The sequence below is a fragment of the Hemiscyllium ocellatum genome, chromosome 21 (assembly GCF_020745735.1).
Source record: "Hemiscyllium ocellatum isolate sHemOce1 chromosome 21, sHemOce1.pat.X.cur, whole genome shotgun sequence".
Lineage (NCBI taxonomy): Eukaryota > Metazoa > Chordata > Chondrichthyes > Orectolobiformes > Hemiscylliidae > Hemiscyllium > Hemiscyllium ocellatum.
In genome coordinates this window covers 23063745-23083624 of record NC_083421.1, presented here as the reverse complement: position 1 = coordinate 23083624, position 19880 = coordinate 23063745, and the positions used below count along the sequence as shown (strand labels likewise).

Sequence of the window (19880 nt, the reverse complement as noted above, 5' to 3'; positions counted from 1 at the left end):
CCCAATACTCTTTGATATCAGTTTTGCTAGGGTTCCTTGATGTCACAATCTGTCAAATGTGGTCTTGATGTCAAGGGCTGTCACTCTCACCTAATCCCTGGAATTTAGCTATTTTGTCCATGTTTGAACCACAGCTGTAATGAGGTCAGGAGCTGTGGCCCTGGCAGAACCCAAATTGGGAATCACTGTGCAGGTTATTGCTAAGCAAATGCTGCTTGATGGCACTGTTGATGGTATCTTCCATAACTTCGCTGAGAGTAGACTGATGGTGTGGTATTTGATCAAGTTCAGTTTGTGCTGCCTTTTGTGTATAGGACATACCTGGGCATTTTTTCACATGGGGTAGCTTTGGCTAGTTGAGTCCTTCAGTTTTCCTTAAACACCACCTGAATGTGTACTCCCAGCTGAAAAATTGGCCTCATTGCACTCTTGCTTAATGATTGCAAATCGGAAAACCTGCTTGGTTTCTGATAGTCCTCTACTCCTGGTTCTAGTTCTTTTACACCCTCTGGTGGATTCTCTGCCTGGGTCAGAGTGATTACCAAGCTGCCTGATTTACATTTACTTTTCAGTTTATTTACACTCTTCTCAAAACAAATGTTTCATGTATCTTAAATTTAAAAGTTTTAATTCCTAGCAAAAGATACTCCTTAATGGACAAATCTTGACTTTAGATATTCACAGCAGGACAGGCAACATCCAAGGAGCAGGAGAATTGATGTTTCAGGCATATGCCCTACATCAGGAATCATTATGCCCGAAACGTCGATTCTCCTGCACCTTGGATGCTGTCAGATCTGCTGTGCTTTCCAAGCGATGCACTCTCGACTCTAATCTCCAGCATCTGCAGTCCTCACTTTCTCCTTTAGATCTTCACAGTACAATCTAGATGAAAGCCCAACAAGCCTGTCTCCCAAATGTAAACTCAATCATAATCTTAATTGTATTTCTCATTCCTCAGTAAGAAATCAACATGCATCACAAAGATGCTCAAGAGCTTTATTAATGATTCCCAGGGTTATCTCTATTCCCTTTCTTTAACAAGGGAATAACACTTGCCATCTCCCAATTATCTGGGCTAGTCCAGTGAACAGTGGGGACGCAAAGATCATCGCCAAAGGCCTAGCAATCTCTTTCCTTGCTTCTCATAGTAACCTTGGGTATATCGCGTATGGCCCAGGGGACTTATCAATCCTGTTTTTCAAAATTTCTAGCACATCTTCCTTCTAAACATCAACCTGTTCGAACATATCAACCTGTTTCACACTGTCTCACATATGATAAGGTCCCTCTCACTAGTGAATGCTGAAGCAAAGTATTCATTAAAGACTTCCTCTTCCACCTCCCACTCTAGGCACAAGTTCCCTCCACTATCACTGATCAGCTCTACCCTCACTCTGACCATCCTCTTGTTCCTCACCTAAGTGTAGATTTTCCTTAATCCTCCTTTTCATGCCCCCTTTTAGCTCTCCTAAGTCTATTCATCAGTTCCTTCCTGGCTACCCTGTAACTGTCTAGAGCCCTGTCTGATCCTTGCTTCCTCAACCTTAAGTAAGCTTTCTTCTTCTTGACTAGATGTTCACATCCCTTGTCACCCAAGGTTCTTTCACTGTGCCTCAGTGGGACAAACCTATCCAGCACTCGCAGCAAGTGCACCCAAAACAATCTCCACATTTCTGTTGTGCATTTCTCTGAGAATGTCTGCTCTCAATTTATGCTCCACCTGATGGCATTGTAATTCCCCCTACTCCAATTAAATACATTCCCATACCGTCTATTCCTATTCCTCTCCTTGACTATTGTTCTATAAGAACTAATACTGTAGCGCCTCAACTTATGAACTTAATCCACTCCAGGACCCGGTTCGCAAACTGAATCAATTTTTCCCATAGTTTGGACAGTGTAAGAATGCTTGGAAGTAGCAACGAACGCTTTTCACAGCGCACGCGCCAAAGACAAACTGAATGAGATCACACGGGGCCTGAGAGCTTTTGCGTTCAACAAGCCCATAGCAAAGCAGAACAATGAAACCATGTGGTCGCACACAGGCTTTCTGCACTCGTACCTTGAATTTCGTACGTATGTTGAGGCAAAATTCAATGTACAATCCTGTTCGTAAACCGATTTGTTCGTGAACGGGGTCGTTCGTATGTCGAGGTGCTACTATATATCTCTTAAATAAAACCTTCATCATACCTTGTTTATCCCTTAGCAAGGGCGTAAACCCATGCCCACATATCCATTTGATTCATGTGCTGGAACATTGGAGGGTAATCATACTCTGCAAATTCACTGTTGCTTCCTGACAGTTTACACTTGTTTTTCCCCATTTTCTACTCAGCTTTTAGTTTCCATCTTTTTCTTAGATCCCTCCTTTCACCTTTAAGCAACTGTTCTCTACTACCATGTTATAATACAGAAAACCAGTTAGTGAAAAGTACAAAAGTAGAACTGGAGCCAATCTTTAAGAATTGTATCAGCATTAACTTACAAACTTACACATTTAAAATCATTCTTCAGTAAATGCCCACCACCCTCACCCAGCTGTCAGAATAAAAAACAACAGCAGGTTATAGTGCAGCAGGTTTATTTAAAGAGCAAAGCAAAATGCAGCACAGGCACAGGCCCTCCGGCCCTTCTGGACAAAAACACTCTACACTTACAGAATCATAACCTTCTATTCCCTTCCTATTCATGTATTTGTCCAGGTGTGTCTTGAATGTTCCCTGTGATGTTGAGAAGAATAAATATTTAACTTTATCCAAATTGAATGCACGGACACCCTCAAATAATGTATGAACACCCCATTGAAGAGCAGAATAGAATATAAGCAAAGTGTGATGTAAACTGTGGGATTTTTGTATATATTTTTAATATTATTTGTTATGAGTTTAAATTTCTAGTTTTTGAGTTGTTAACTGGTGGATTTTTTGTATGTCTGAAGTTAATTTAAAAAATCACAAGCTTTTGGAGAGCTTCTCCTTTGTCAGTCCCTTCACCTGACGAAGGAGCAGTGCTCTGAAAGCTTCTGATTTCAAATAAACCTGGTGGCGTATAACCTAGTGTCATAACTTCAGATCTTGCCCACCCCAGTACAACACTGGCATCCCCACATCATGGCTTTCATCCAACTAAACATAATTAATATACAATTAACAGCCAACACTTCTTAAATAGGATTGTAGGATTTTTTTTCATCCATTTGAAGCAAATGAGGACTTCAGTTTAACACCTTAGCCAAATTACAGTGACAGTACAACATTGTTGCTATTGTGCTGCAAAGTCAGTTTAGCCTTTAGAGTAGGACTGAAACCATCGACCTGATTCACGCTTCCAACTCAGTGAGGAAAAACCAAATGATGTGGAAGAGCAGAGGCATTTGGTATCCAAAAAATTTCTTTCTAAAAAAGACGCTTCTGTTGGATAGTGGTGTAAATAGTCAATGGGATGCTAGATTTTATGAAGAAGTACAAACTTTTAAGTCGTGTTATTGAATATGTAAAATCCCAGTAAAATTGCAAAGAGCTCTATGCTATTTACGACTTCACAGCAATAGAAGGATATGGGAATAATAGTGAGGGCATAGCGTAGATTTCCTCAGAAAAGATTTCACAAAAAATAGGGTTGGCTTGGTTGAAAATCGGCATTCTGATGGAATGGGACTGAGTAGGTGAAAACAAACTTCTTCCAATGATTGAGAAATCTAGAACAAGGGGGGATAAACACAAAACTAGGACCGCAATAAACTCTTTTTCACAGAGATTGAGAGCATGTCGAATGTAATACCGGTTTGAAGCAGAGGTCAGCTCAGCATTTAAGAGTGAGTTGAATGTAATCAAAAAGGAAGGCTGATAAAGAAACATTGGATTAGGCGGGGCATATAGGACGAGGACTTCTGCTCATGAGGAGTATAAATGCCAACAGGACCAGGTTTGAGGTGAATGAGTTCTTTCTAAACTAACACAACTGTTTCCATTGATCAGAGTTAGGGTAGGGAGAGTGAGTAGGCAGTGGTCAGTGTTGTGTGTAATTTCAATCCTCTCTTCTCCAGATGAGTTCTATGAGGTCGAAGACCACGTCAGTGAGAGGCAAGCAGAGGTGCTGGCAGAGTTTGAACGCAGAAAACGAGCACGGCAGATTAATGTTTCAACAGATGATGCAGAAGTGAAGGCCTGCCTACGAGCACTTGGAGAACCAATCACTCTTTTTGGGGAAGGACCAGCTGAGCGACGAGAGAGGTGACATTTGAATAACTCTGGTGGGGTTTAGCTGTGAACAAAAGCAGTCCTGGTATGGTGTGAATTGACTGTGTCATGTGGTGTTTGGCTTTGAGGAGTATTGGTATTTACAGGTGGCTGAGAGTATTAGTGGGAGCCTTGGCTTTGAGGATCATAGAATTCATAAAATCCCTACAGTTGGCCCAACAAGTCCACACCTTCCCTCTGAAGAGTACCTCACCCAGACCCATTCCCCTACCCTATTACTTTACATTTCCCCTGACTAATGCACCTAACCTACACATCCCTGGACACTGTGGGCAATTTATCATGGCCAATTCACTGAACCTGCACATCTTTGGACTGTGGGAGGAAACCCACACAGACACAGGGAGAATGTGCAAACTCCATATACACAGTCGCCTATGGCTGTAATCGAACCCAGGTCCTTTGGCACTGTGAGGCAGCAGTACTGAGCTACCGTGATCAGTGGTCTGAGTATTGACTGAGGAATTGGCTGTGGTGAGCAACTTAGGGATCATGGGTAGTCTGGTGAGGTTGGCTGAGAAATATAGAAACAGGAGTGGGCCATTCAGCCCATTGAGCCTGCTCATCCATTTGGTTAGATCATAGGCTGGTTATCTACCTTAACATCACTTCCCTGCACCACCTCCATATCTCCTAATGTCATTGTTCGCCAAAAAAATCTCTCCGTGTCTGTCTTGAATCTGCTCAATGATTAAGCTTCCACAAACCTTTGTAATGGAAATTTCCAAAGATTCACTACCATCTAAGTGAAAAGATTATCCTCATATGAATTTTAAATGACCGCCTTTTATCCTGAGACTATATCCCTGTTTGTCAACTCACCAGGCAGGGGAAACATTATCTACTTCCATCCTGTGAAAATGTCAGTTTCGATAGAATTACCGCTTGTCTTTTTTAAACTGTAGAGAATGCCGATGCAGTTTCCTCAATCTCTCGTCAAAGGTCAATACCCCATCTCAATGATTAATCTGGTCACCTCCCATTGTGCTTGCTCTAATGGTCATGTCCTTCCTTAAATAAGAATGCTAACCTGTACACATTACTCCAGATGTTGTCTCACCAAGATTCTATTCAATTGCAGCAAGATGTCTCCTGTTTTCATATCCCCTTGGGATAAAAAAAATCAATCAGTTGATAATCAACCAGTTCAGGGTAGTTGTGATATATATCTGTAGCAGGTGGGATTTGATCCTGGGCCTTCTGATCCTGAGTTAGGGATACTACTACTACTGCACCACAGGACTCTATTCACTTACAGTGAATGCCATCATTCCATTTGCTGCCTTAATTGCTTGCTGTAGTTGCACCCTCGCTTTTAGCAACTCATGACCACAGAAATCCAGGTTTCTTTGGACACCTTTATTTCCCAATCTCTTGCCATTTAAGAAATATTCTTTTGTTTTTCTATCAAAGTGAGTAACTTTACCCTCGCCTTTGTGTTGAATTCAATTTGGCCCATTCACTTAACCTCTCCCAGTTTGCTTGAAGCCCCCTTCTTCCTCACAACTTGCAGTTTTGTGTCATCAGCAAATTTGCAAATAATGTTGATCCCCCATCCAAATTATTTATGTAGGTTGTGAACTGCTGTGGTCCCAACTCTGATTCTTGCTGTACCCCACAGCTAACCATTTTCTATCCTGTGAATGACCTATTTATTCTGATTCTCTGCTTTCTAACTGTTAACCAATGCTGAATCCATAATAGTAAATTTGTTCCAATGCCATCCCTTAACTACAGTATAAGGAATGATAGTTTGAGTGAGGCCAATCAGAGGCCATAGATTCAAAATAATTGATAAAATAAGTAAAAATGGTATGAGAGGAAACCTTTTCCACAGCAGGTGGCTAAGGTACGGGAATGCACTGTTTGAGAGAGTGGTGGAGTTAAGATTAGTTGAAACATTTCAAAGAGAATTAGACAGTTTTGTGAAAAGGGAGTGAGTGCAGGGTTATGGGGAGTAGATTGGAGTTTGGAATTCTAAATTGTTCATTCTTAGAACCGGTGTAGACACAATGGGCTGAATGGCTCTTCTACACTGTAAGGAAAAGTAACCTGGTGATTTATAGTGGACCTGGCTCAACGAGGTAGTAGTGTCCCTACCTCTGGGCCAGAAAGCTTGGGTTTACATCCCACTTCTTCCAGAGGTGTGTCATAACATCTCTGAACAGGTTGTTTAAAAAATATCCACATGTACATGCAAGGTAAACAGCATTTTGGAGGCTATTATTTCTCTAATCAGCCAATCACTGCACAGCATCCACTTCCCAGATGCTGAACGTCCCTGTATCCTTTCTTTGGACTGGGGAATCCCATTTCTGAGCACAAGAGGGTGCTATTTGTCTAAAATCTGAATAAGAAAACAATCACAATACTTACAGTTAAAAAAAAATTGTACTTTTAAAAAATCCCCAAATGGAAATCATTTTATTTGACCCATCTGATCAAAGGTGAGGTTTATCGAAGTTCCTTCAAAGACAGTTGTCTCTCCTGCACAATCTGGGAGTAATATAAGATCTTAAATTCACTCATCTTTTCTCTTTACTGGTAATGATTGACTGCTATTTATATTGTAGACTTCAGTATTTTTGAGCATTAGTCCTCACATCTTGCTCAGTCCAATAGATCCTCCTGCCCCTCTTCCTGTTTTCTCTCCTTCTCACCCTGTCCCCATCTGCCACTCTATTGCGCTCAAATGCACTTATTCAAATAGTGATTGCCACATACATACAAGCTAATGCTCAAATTCGGCAGGTGACACAGTCAGAATTGAGTTCATTTGGAGCTTTCTTTGGTTTTCTTGTGACTTTTTATTTCCAGCAAAGAGAGTCTGATTCTGAGATTGAAGTTATGTTGACTGTTGAAGGAGAGATCCCATAGATATCCTGTTGGAGGTGTGCTGTCGACCCACAGACTGCTGAGTTGTGCATTATTTTTCCAGGTTACGTAACATACTATCTGTGGTGGGTGCTGACGCTTTGAAGAAAACAGAAAAGACAGAGGATGCAAAGAAAAGCCGACAGGAGGTATGGCACGCAAAATTGTTTGTGGTGTATTAGCAATGCATCTAAGTCATTGTCACAGGAAAAGTTGATAGCAGGTGATGACCCCCTGACCCCAGGTGGGAAATCATAGCTGAGTCACTTGGCTAATGTGTAACACTAATCCGATATTTCTTTATGCCCAGCATCAGCAAACCTGGTATCACGAGGGCCCCAGCACCTTAAAGACAGCTCGTGTCTACATTGCCCGCTTTTCTCTGCCAAGGTCAGTTTCATCACACTGGCTGCTCTTTGGGATCGGGTAGGAATATAGAAGATCTCTAATTTGCTTTTCAAGAGTTGGGCAACCTGCGAATGAACATTTTGGGTCATTTGAATTTGCCTCTGTCCTAAAAGAGATTGTACTTAACAGTAAAACTAAATAGTTTTCAAAATGTTGAGATTTTGATTTATATCTGTAAATCAAGCACAGATTTTGAGTCGTTTATACACTGGTAGTGATGGTGTGAGAGCTGTAGTAGGTCAGCACAGAGAATGTTGAAAAAAATCGCATAGGCAAGGGAATGAGGCAGATACAATAGCTATACCACATAGAGGCAATGCTGAGTATTGCATGTACAATTTCTCTAGCTTGGTGCCCATAATGCCTCAACAAGCTTGGTTCATAGTGGAATGTGTGTTGGACAAACTTTACGAGAGATTTGGGAATGTTGCCAACTCCCCACCTGTACCCCAGCAACTCCCTCCCACTTCCCTGCTACAAACAGACCCCATAAACCAAAAGGCAAATTCAACAGGAACTTGTGAATTTCCCTGATAGAATGACTAGGGTTAGGATCCAGTTGACGTGACGGGATGTAGGGCTGGTTTACATTTATTTTGTTAAGATCATTTTTATTCTATTAGTGTGAGGTTGCATAATTGATGTGAGACTAAGTATTCCACAATATGGAAATGAATGCATCTAATACACCATATAGTGTTAACATCATCTGACTGAGTCAGTGCATCTAAAACACTACAGCATTGGCACTATCTTACTGGATAAGTGTGTTTGAAAACATTGTACATCATTAACACCATCTTACTGCATCAGTGTGTCTAAAACGCTGTGTACCATGCTAACCTCGTCTTACTGGTCAGCAGATAAAATTGAACAGCATCGCTGTACTAGGACATTGTATAAAATGCATTGTGTTTGCTGGATGTGATTGTTTGACTGAATTTTATATTCTTTCTTAGAGCTGTGAAGCGACTGGAGGAAGCCCGGGCAAACAAGGAAATTCCAGAGGCTTCACGAACTGCGCGACAGCAAGAGCTCCACAAAAGCTTACGGGTAAGTAGAAATAGGTTGAACAGTTTGAGGATCAGGAACTAAATATATATCTGATGTGAAGAGCAGGTTACAACCATTTCTGAGTTGTTATTGGGTACTAGGAGAAATGTCAGTAATGTGTTATTCTTTATGTGGAAGCATAGAGTGGGCTAGAGTCATTGAAGTTTTACAGCACCGAAAGAGGCCCTTTAGCCTCTCGCATCCACAGCAGAAGTCAAATATCCATCTATTTAGTACTAAATACTTATAAATGGAAGAAAATATCGCTTTTTCAAAGCTCTGATATCTCATTCCCCTTAAACCCATTTTTAAGAAAAATTAACAATCTTTGTAATGAAGCCTATTATATTTCACTAAACTTTGAATCTAATTGTTATTATCCATCAAGGTGACAGATGTCAGTGCTAGGGATGGGCATATATGTGACCTCTGTCACCTTGTACCACTGCCAAGCTGTCTTGTGTTCGGTGTAAAGTTGTTTATGATATCCACAGCTATTACAAAGTAATGATTCTTCTATTGTCCATCTCATAAGTATTGCTTAGGAACAGCTCCCTCTATGTTTTTGTTATGTTCTGTTCCAATGTGCCGTGATGGTATCTTAATATTGCTGGCCTCTCCCAGTGCACTTTTAACAAGGAACTCTTATAGCTTAAAGAAACTAAAGCCTTTAATTCTGTTGATCCAGTTAGGGTCAGAGGTATCAGAAGTAAGAGTGTCATACTGAAACCAGTTACAATACATAACCTCTAGCATAGCCATAATTAAACTGGTACTTCAGATTTAAATTTCTGTTTGGCTGGCTGATTAGAATCCAGCATTGGACTTTGTGTCACTGTTAACTTCTGCATTTCCCCCTTTGTGTTTATACTACCTCATTGTTTTGTAAACATGGTACAGTTTAAATGCAAATTCTGTTTGTTTACCTAAGAGGACCATCCACACACCCAGACATGCACACACCCCAATTCTCACTCTGTTCTTATTGCAGGCCTTAAATAATTTCTGCAGCCAGATTGGTGATGACCGACCCATCTCCTACTGCCAGTTCAGCCCCAACTCCAAGCTCCTAGTTACAGCTTCTTGGTAAGACACAAGGGCATCAAAGCCGAGTAATAATATTCATTGGGGCTCATAAGCGGGTCAGTGGGTGGCAGGGCATGTCACGGAACCATACAGATGGCACATGTTCCTGTTTCAAACCTTGGTTTCTACTGAGTTAGTTGATTCCACCCAGTCAGAGCAGTGACACTGAAACTGTTTCTAGACCTAGGGGTGAGCATCATAAAATGAGTCTAGGCTCCTCCGGTGATTCATTGACGTTGTTGGAAAATGCTGCGAGTGGATGGCAATGGGGTCAAGATCGGACCCTTGCTGCAATATTTTGCATGGTCACATAGTTTGTTCTGAATGTCCAGTTCTCACAGAAGATGCGAGGGGACCAATAGTGATTCACATGTAAAATGTGACTACTTGATTGAGGTGCCTAAGGCTTGCCTGTGTTCAATGCAGTTCACTATATTTGGCAAGGTAGGAAACGACTGAAGGAAAGGAACAATCGGTGACTTAAAATAGTCTTACACTTTGTTCTCCTGTTTATTAATCTTGGGCCTGAGTTAGAAGGTCAATGGTTCAAGACTCACTCCTTCAAAGCCTTTAGCACAATTATCAAGATTGTGTAGTTCAGAGGGGCGTGTTGCACTGTTGGAAATGTGGTTTTTGGGGTGAGGCATTAAACCGAGGCCTTATTTGCTATCTAAATTTGCTCGAAATTATTTCCCTCCTACATGGACCTGGTATATTGATGCCTGATCAGATCGATGCAATGCATTTAATGCTACTGACTTGCAATATGGTGCTTTTCTGCAAGTTCCAGTTTCTATCTTTTATAGTCTTGGTTCACGAGTGTAGAAGTATGGGAGACAACACAGTGTGACACTGGCTGCATTGAGCTCTCTTTGGAGAGATTCCTCTTTTCCTTTCACCGTTCAACAGAGACAAGAGCTTGGAGCATGTTCCCTAGCACAGTTACATACAGAACTGGTCATTCTGAGACCTGGAAGATTTATTCAAATCCCACGTCAGAAGCTGTGAAAACCTGTAATAGTAAGGTAGTCTTAGTAGTGGATCTACCGGGTAGTTATAGAAAGTCAAACTTGTGGAGAACAGGATGCCGTTCTTAAGTGGTCTGGTTTACGTGTGACTCTAGTTGACTTCTGACTGCCCTCTGAAATGGCCATTCCAATGTATTAAAACCACCATTAATTGCTATGATCTGCAAGGACTTGAATAATTCTACGCGCCAGTTAACACTTTCTCAAGGGCATTTAGGTATAGTTAGTGAATATATATATATATATATGTAGACCCAGTGACGTGCTTACTTCTCTCTCTGGTCGTGAGGAATGGATAATCTACAGAATGGTTTTCCTGCTCAAAATAAAAACAAAGCTGAGCTAATCCTTCCTAGTATTGTAGAATCTTGGTATTATTTGGACAGTCCAAATGTTTGTGACATTATTATAGCAAAATGGAGAAGGAAAAGGATAGACAGGATACAAAGGTTAAAGTTCTAAATTGCAGGAAGGTCAATTTTGACAGTATTAGGCAAGAATTTTCAGAAGTTGATTGGGTGTAGATGTTTGTGGTAAAGGGATGGCTGGAAAATGGAAGCCTTCAGAAATGGGACGAGAGTCCAGAGGCTGTATGTTCCTGTTTGGGTGAAAGGCAATCAGGTAGGTGTAGGGAATGCTGGATGACTACAGAAATTGAGATTTTAGTCAAAGAAGGAAGCATAGGTCAGGTATAGACAGCAGAGATTGAGTGAATCCTTAGAAGAGCATAAAGGCAAGAGGGAAATCAGGAGGGCAAAAGGGCGACATGAGATAGCTTTAGCACATAGGGTTTAGGCGAATCCAAAGGGATTTTATAAATACACTAAGGACAAGAGAGTAACTAGGTAGAGAATAGGGCCCCTCCAAAGATCAGCTAATGTGTGGCACAGCAGGAGTTGGGCGAGATACTAAATGAGTATTTTATATTAGTGTTTACTGTGAAGAACAGAGTGTGGGGAAATAGATGGTGACATTTCAATTCCTGCCTCGGGAAACTGTCTGTGTGGAGTTTGCACATTCTTCCCATGTCTGCTTGGGTTTCCTCCCACAGTCCAAAGATGTGCAGGTTAGGTGAATTGGGCATGCTAAGTTGCCTGTAGGGTTCGGTGAATTAGTCAGGGGTAAATATTAGGGGGGGGGTGGAGTTTCTCTTTGAAGGGTCGGTGTGAACTTGTTGGGTTGAAGAGCCTGTTTCCACACTGTAGGTAATTTAATCTAATTGAGGAAAAATCTTGAAAAATATCCATCTTACAGAGGAGGAGGTGCTGCATGTCTTAAAACACATAAGTGGATAAATCCACAAGACCTAATCAGATGTACCCCTGAACTCTGTGGGAATGTAAGCAAGTGATTGCTGGATCCTTTGCTCAAATATTTGGATCATTGATAGTCACAGGTGAGGTGCATGAAGACTGGAGGTTGGCTAACATTGTGCAACTATTTAAGAAAGGTGATGAGGAAAAGCCAGGGAACTATCGACCGATCAGCCGAACATTGGTGGTGGTAGGCACGTTGTTGGAGGAATTCCTGAGGGACAGAATTTACACGTATTTGGAAAGGCAAGGACTGATTAGGGATAGTCAACATGGCTTTATGTGTGGGAACTCATGTCTCACGAGCTTGATTGAGTTTTTTGAAGAAGGAACAAAGAGGATTGAGGGCAGAATGGTGGACATGATCTGTATGGTCATTAAGGCATTCGACAAGGTTCCTCATGGGAGACTGGTAAGCAAAGTTGGATCTCATGGAATACAGGAAGAATTAGCCAATTGGATACAGAACTAGCTTGAAGGTAGAAGACAGAGTGGTGGAGGAGGGTTGCTTTTCAGACTGGATGCCTGTGACCAGTGGTGTGCCACAAGGATCAGTGCTGGGTCAATTATTTTTTGTCATTTATATAAACGATTTGGATGTGAACATAGGAGGTATAGTTAGTAAGTTTGCAGATGACACCAAAATTGGAGGTGTAGTGGACAGCAAAGAAGCTTACCTCCGATTACAATGATCTAGATCAGATGGGCCAAGGAATGGCAGTTAAGTTTAATTTAAATAAATCTGAAGTGTTGAATTTTGGAAAAGCAAATCTTAGCCGACTTACCCACTTAATGATAAGGTCCTGGGAAGTGTTGCTGAACAAAGAGACCCTGAAGTGAAGGTTCAAAGTTGCCTGAAAATGGACTCACCGGTAGATAGGGTAGTGAAGGGGTTTAGTATGCTTTCCTTTATTGGTCAGAGCATTGAGCAAAGGAGTTGGGAGGTCATGTTGCAGCTGTACAGGACATTGGTTAGGCCACTGTTGGAATATTGCATGCAACTCTGGTCTCTCTCCTATCGAAAAGATGTTGTGAAACTTGAAAGGGTTCATAAAAGATTTACAAGGATGTTACCAGGGTTGGAGGATTTGAGTTATAGGGAGAGGCTGAATAGGCTGGGGCTGTTTTCTTTGGAATGTTGGAGGCTGATAGGGTAATTGGACAAGGTCTTTTCCCTGGGTTGGGGGAGTACAGAACTAGAGGGCATAAGTTTAGGGTGAGAGGGGAAAAATTTAAAAGGGACCTAAAGGGCAACTTTTTCATGCAAAGGGTGATACATGTATGGAATGGGCTGTCAGAGGAAGTGGTGGAGGCTGGTACAATTTACAACATTGAAAACATATGAATATGAAAGATGTAGAGGGATATGGGCCAAGTCCTGGTGAATGGGACTAGATTAATTTGGGATGTCTGCTCAGCATGGACGTGTTGGACTGAATGCTCTGTTTGTTGAACTGTACTGTGGTCTCAACAAGATTTACATATGCCTCTTCCAACTTTGTATATTGTGGTGCCCACTCTCAAGGTTGTAAATGGAAAATACCTGCGCAAGTATCTGATGCTGTAATTGCATCCTGACCACACTGGTAATTGGGTGAAACAACAGATTCACTCACCGAAACAATACTCTTCCTGATGTCTGACACAAAAGTGGTCAATTCAAAGGCAGGAGAGCCATGTCAGAGGAAACAACTCCTGACAGGGATAGAAATTCTGGTTCTTTTGCTTAAAAAAACAAAGACCACTTTAGAGAAAAAGTAATCCCCAGAGCTTGCATATGCCATGGATCCACTCACATTACTGACGTCGCTTTAAAATGGGCGAGAGGTCATTGGCAGCTCCAATTCCCCTGTGCCTTGGTAAGCACCTTTTCTGACTTCATGTCCCATACCGAAAGTATTTGTCACTCCCAATCCTTCCATCCATATCTCTATCCCTGATCTGTTCTTGTCTTCTCCTTTGTTTTCTATTGCTGTCTTCCACGATCCTTACCTTTTTGATCCTCTTGTCCCTATCTATTTTCCCTTCTTCCTATTTTTGCCTCTTCCCTGTTTTGGTTCAGTTAATCCGAACACATCCCTGGTGTATGTGAAAACTCCAGTGGGTTTAGATCATCCTGATTCAGCGTAAACAGATGTACTCTAACATCATTGATTTGGGCACTAATTTATATGTTCACATTTATCATGAAAGCTACTAGTGTAAGTTTATCACACTGAAACATTATCCTCCTACCAGCAGTGACACAGTACTGTTTCAATTTTCCATCGCCCACTTCTGTCTGTCCTGTAGATAGCCCCTGCTCCAACCAAATCCACTTGCCTACATCCCGACATGCTGCAAGCTTTTCTGTTTATTTCAGAATATAAAGGTATCATACACACCAAAACAATGAGTCTGCACCTTAAACTGTGTGGAAGATGACCAGAAGACAATTTGTAATTCACTGTGCAATAAACAACCAGGCTGTGCACAACAAATATTCTCTTTAGAACTTGTGTGCACACCCTTCTCGCAATCTCAAAGGGACCAGTCAGTACAACCAGCAGACCACACAAAGCCAAAATAAATTTGAGGAAACACTGGTCTGAGTGTCCTACCCAAATCCTGCCTCACTAGAACACTGTTCACTCCTGAATTTGTGTCGTGTGCTGTGGGAAATCAATCCATCAGAGTGTTCCTGCATTCTTTGATTTCCTGCCATGTATGGATAATTTATACTGACAGTCATTATTACTTCTCCCGTTTATCTACAGGAGTGGACTTTGTAAGCTTTGGGGTGTTCCTGACTGCAAACTTATCCGTACACTGAGAGGTAAGGTAATCCCACAGAATTTCAAGGTAATTGCAGGTGAGAAAGGTCTGATGTTAAACTTGAGCAGTTTCTGATTCTGAAGAAGTTCACCCCGACCACCATTGTAGCATCCAGTTGTTTCAGCTTCATGAATCTCCTAGAAAATGATGTTGGTTACTCTGAAGAAAGAAATAAAAACGCTGACATAGAATCATAGAAGGATTCTGCAGGGAACAAAACTATTTGACCCCGAGCCTGTCCCATCTCTACCAGAGAACCCAAGGAATTCCAGTCCCCTGATTTTTCTCATTTCCCCCATAAAGTTTTTCCTTTTGAGTATTCAACCAATTCTCATCCACTTCTATCCAAAATGTACTGTGTATAACAACTTTATGTAGCACTTTCAACATAATTGATGCAAATCACAGAGTCACGATAAAACAAATATGACATAGAAGGATCTATAGGGTCAGATAACTGAAAGCCTTTGGAGTGTTTTAAAGGCCAACAGCAAAGCAGCAGGACAGAAAGGTGCAGGGAGAAAATTCCAGAGTTTTGGGACTGAGTAACTTGAAGGTATGGTCACTAATGAAGGAGCAATTTTAGTTGGAAATGGGCAGAAGGCTGGCATTGAGGCTTACCCAGATGATTCTCTCATTCTCCAAGCTACCCCTTCTGATTCCCCTGCCCTTACTAGATTGCACCATTGATAGATTTGCCCACATTATGGTTCCAAATCTCAATTATTTATATACCCACTCGGTATATACATCCTGATGTAATATCTTGTATCAGTAATTGGTTTATTTTCCTTTCAACGAATGTATTTCATAAAATATTCCTTCCTGTTGAACGATTGCGATGATGTGATGCAGTCTGAGGTATGCTACATTTTGGGGCTGACCGTAATCCGTTTGGGTAGTCATAGAACAGTGCAGCACAGTACAGGCTCTTCTACCCACGATGTTGTGCTAAGCATTTATTTTAATCTAAGATCAACCTTATTTACACACCCCTCAATTTGCTGCCATCCATGTGTTTGTCCAGCAGTCACTTAAATGTCCTTAATGTCTCTGACTCTACTACCACTGCTGGCAGTGCATTCCATGCGCCCACCACTCTCTGCGTAAAGAACCTACCTCTGACATTTCCCCTATACTTTCCTCCAGTCACCTTAAAATTATGCCCCCTCGTGACAGCCACTTCTGCCCTGGGGAAAAGTGTCTGGCTATCAACTCTATCTCTGCCTCTCATTACCTTGTACACCTCTATCAAGTCACCTCTCTTCCTCCTCCTCTCCAGTGTGAAAAGCCCAACCTCACTCAACCTCTATTCATGAGACAAGCCGTCCAATCCATGCAGAATCCTGGTAAATCTCTTCTGCACCGTCTAAAACAACTACGTCCTTCCTTTAATGAGGCAATCAGAACTGCACACAATATTCCACGTGTGGTCTAACCAGGGTATTGTAGAGCTGCAGCCAAACCTCGCAGCTCTTAAGCTCCAATCCCCCTGTTAATGAAAGCCAGCACACCATATACCTTCTTAACAACCCTGTCAACTTGAGTGGCAACTTTGAGGGATCTATGTACATGGACCCCTAGATCCTGCTGTTCCTCCACACTGCCAAGAATCCTGTCTTTAACCCTGTATTCAAATTCGACCTTCCAAAATTCACATTTATCCAGGTTGAACTCCATCTGCCCCTTCTCAGCCCAGCTCTGCATCCTGTCGATGTCCTGTTGTAACCTGCAACAGCCCTTGACACTATCTACAACACCACCGACCTTTGTGTCATTGGCAAACTTACTAACCCACCCTTCCACTTCATCTAAATCATTTACTGAAAAACTGCAAAGAGTAGAGGCCCAGGCCCAAGACCAGATCCCTGTGGGACACCACTGGTCACCGACCTCCAGGAGGAATACTGTCTATCCACTACCACTCGCTGTCTTCTTTCAGCCAGCCAATTCTGTGTCCAAATTTCCCTGTATCCCATACCTCCTAACTTTCTGAACCAGCCTACTATGGGGAACCTTATCAAATGCCTTATGGAAATCCACATACACCACATCCACTGCTTGACCTTTGTCAACTAGTATCGTCACATCCTCAAAGACCTCAATAAAGCTTGTGAGACAAGACCTGCCCCTCACAAAGCATGCTGACTGTCTTTAATCAAACTGTTTTCCAAGTAGTTATAAAACCTATCTCTCAGAATCCTTTCCAGTACCTTGCTTTCCACAGATTTAAGATTGACTGGTCTGTATTTCCCTGGTATTTCTCTATTCCCTTTCTTGAACAGTGGAACAACACTCACCTCCTTTTGCTGAACTGGTACTACTCCTGTGGAGAGTAAGGATGTAAAGATCATAGCCAGAGGCGCAGCGGTCTCATTCCTTGTTTCCTGTAGTAACCTTGTATATATCTGGTGTGGCCCTGGGGACTTATCTATCTTGATGCTTCCCAGAAATTCCAGCACGTCCACTTCCTTATTATCAATCTGTTCAAGCCTATTAACCTGGTCCACAGTGTTCTCACTATCAACAAGATCCTTCTCTCTCGTGAATACTGAAGCAAAGAACTCATTTAGGGACTCCCCCACCTCTTCAGACACCAGGCACAAATTCCCTCCACTATCCCTGATCGGCCCTACCCTCTCTGATCATTCTCTAATTCCTCACATAAGTATAGAATGCCTTTAGGTTTTCCCAAATCCTTTCCACCAAGGCTGAATCGTGCCCCCCTCCTAGGTCTCCTCAGTCAATTTTTGAGATCTTTCTTAGCTACCCTATAAACCTCTGGCTGTGCCAGACCCTTGCTACCTCAACTTTATAGAACATAGAGCAGTACAGCACAGTACAGGCCAGTTAGTTTCTTAAAGAAGTGGAGGGTGCTGTTGAAGTGTAGTCTTTCTCTTGTGAATCTGTGTTGGCTGCTGGTACCACAATTATTATTGTATAAATAAATCCTTAAGTTTACTCCTGATCAGTTCCAGTATTTTATACTGAATACAAGTAAGGCTAATATGCCTGTAATTATCTGTATCACCTTTGTTATCCTGCAGATCCCCTGCGCACAGAATGAGCTTTGTAGTTTCCTTAACACCAATAAGTGCACAGGCAAACCTTCCTCCACCCACTCAGACTTATTCCATTCAACTGCTCATTGGGATAGAGTGACCCTTGTAGATTTGTTTCATCCTCCCATTCAGACATGACCCAGACATGTCTATGACAAGTGGGATTTAAATCTTGAAAGCACTTCCAGTAAAAACACTGGGTGACTTACAGCATACATTAAACCGATGGTTACGTTTTCAAGAAATCACACCTCTCTGAAATAAGAAGTCTGAAATAGTTCAAAATCTTCCAGTATTTTTCCAATATATCTATATTTAAAGAAAACATTTCCAGCAAACATTATAATTTCTCAACAATTTTACTGGCTGAACTCTAAGCTGTACTAAGTCTGGTAATTTTGTTAGGTGGGCTTTTTGACTAGAGCTGAGTGCAGTTCGGAGACCCTGTGAGCTAAACTGTAACCAAATACTCAACTCAGCCCTCTGGATCAGGAGTAGAACTGGATCAGGACCAGGTATACCAAGCTGACCTCAGACAAGACAGTGCTCACTCAGGTGTCTATGGACATCTCAAGTTAAGGCAGTTGCTGACTGGCTTTTCTGTTTTGTCAGGTCACAGCACAAATGTGGGTGCCATTGTATTTCATCCCCAGGCCACCATCTCACTTGATGAGAAGGACTGTAATATGGCATCGTGTGCAGCTGATGGCTCAGTGAAACTCTGGAATCTGGAAAGGTTTGTAAAGACTACTAAGTGAACAAAAACTTTAAGTTGTGATGGGAGAAAAGATATCTGGGGCAAGTGTGAAGAACTTAAAATCTCTTTCAAAGCACAAAATGTCATTGTGGATTTATGAAAGCAAAATTATGTTTGACAAATGTGTTTGCAGATTTTGGGAAGAATAATTAATAAGATGGGTAAGGGATATTCAGTAGTTGAGGTGTAATTGAATTTTCAAATCAAAATTGCTACAAGAGGTTATTATGCAAAATTCGAACAGTGACATTGGAGGATAATAGTATGGATTATTAATATTAATAGACAGGAATAAATAGGACACTTCCATGTTGATAGGCTATAACTAGCAGGGCACTGTATGAATTGGTACTGATTTGTCAGCTATTTACAAATCTACAGTGTTTTTGAGGAATCTGAATGTAGCTTGTTTAAGTTCACTGATGATGCAAAGTTAGATTGGGAGGTAAGCAATGAGGAAATAATACAGAGAGGCGGAGACAGGTTGGGTGAATGAGGAAGATGATGGTGGTTACAATACTGTGTGATTAGATGTGAGTTTGTCTGCTTGGATAGGAAAAATGCACTTGAAAGTACCTGAGTGTTCTTACACAAGAGTCACGGAATGTTACCTTGCAGGTGCAGTAAACATTTCAGATAACATCAGTTAAACAGCATTGGAATATGACAGTAAATTCTTACAAGACACTGATGAGATCATATACTATGGCAGGTTTGGTCTGTTTCTCTAAGAAAAGACTTGTCCTTGGGTAAGAGGATTGACCTACAAGGAGAAATTGGGTATTGGAGGTATTCTGATGAAAGGTTTTCAATTTGAAATATTAATTTTCTTTCTGTCCACAGATACTGTGTGAGTTGCTGAGTTTTATCAGCTATTCTTGTTATTATTTCACATTTTCAACATCAACAGTAGTGTTTTTGTGCTATATTCCCTAGAATCCAGAAGCCCCTTAAGAATTTTATATGTCTTAACTTGATCCCTTTGTACCTCCTTATATTCTGTTCACAATCTCTTCATCAACTAACACCATTCGCAAGTTTCTGTTTCATCAAACTCTTTAACATTTGTTAATTCTCCAACTTTTGCTTTCAATAATCTCACTGCCTTTTGCAGAAGTGTTTGTTTTTTAACAATCAGTTCTTTCCAATAACATTTGCTTAAAAACTCCTGAATCTTGAGAGAAACAAATTAGGAATGAAGCAGCATTAAGGCTTTATAT

The 19880-nt window shown here is 41.4% G+C and overlaps 1 protein-coding gene across 3 annotated transcripts in view; it reads left to right on the top strand.

Moving 5' to 3' along the window:
* prpf4 (PRP4 pre-mRNA processing factor 4 homolog (yeast)) overlaps positions 1 to 19880 on the top strand; it is a 40353-nt gene that overhangs the window by 6744 nt on the left and 13729 nt on the right. For all 3 annotated transcript variants that reach the window (XM_060841753.1, XM_060841754.1, XM_060841755.1), the window contains exons 3-9: positions 4052 to 4238; positions 7204 to 7288; positions 7450 to 7529; positions 8507 to 8600; positions 9592 to 9686; positions 14784 to 14842; positions 18516 to 18639. In XM_060841753.1, the coding sequence (XP_060697736.1) occupies positions 4052 to 4238; positions 7204 to 7288; positions 7450 to 7529; positions 8507 to 8600; positions 9592 to 9686; positions 14784 to 14842; positions 18516 to 18639 (724 nt within the window). The remainder of the gene's footprint in view (positions 1 to 4051; positions 4239 to 7203; positions 7289 to 7449; positions 7530 to 8506; positions 8601 to 9591; positions 9687 to 14783; positions 14843 to 18515; positions 18640 to 19880) is intronic.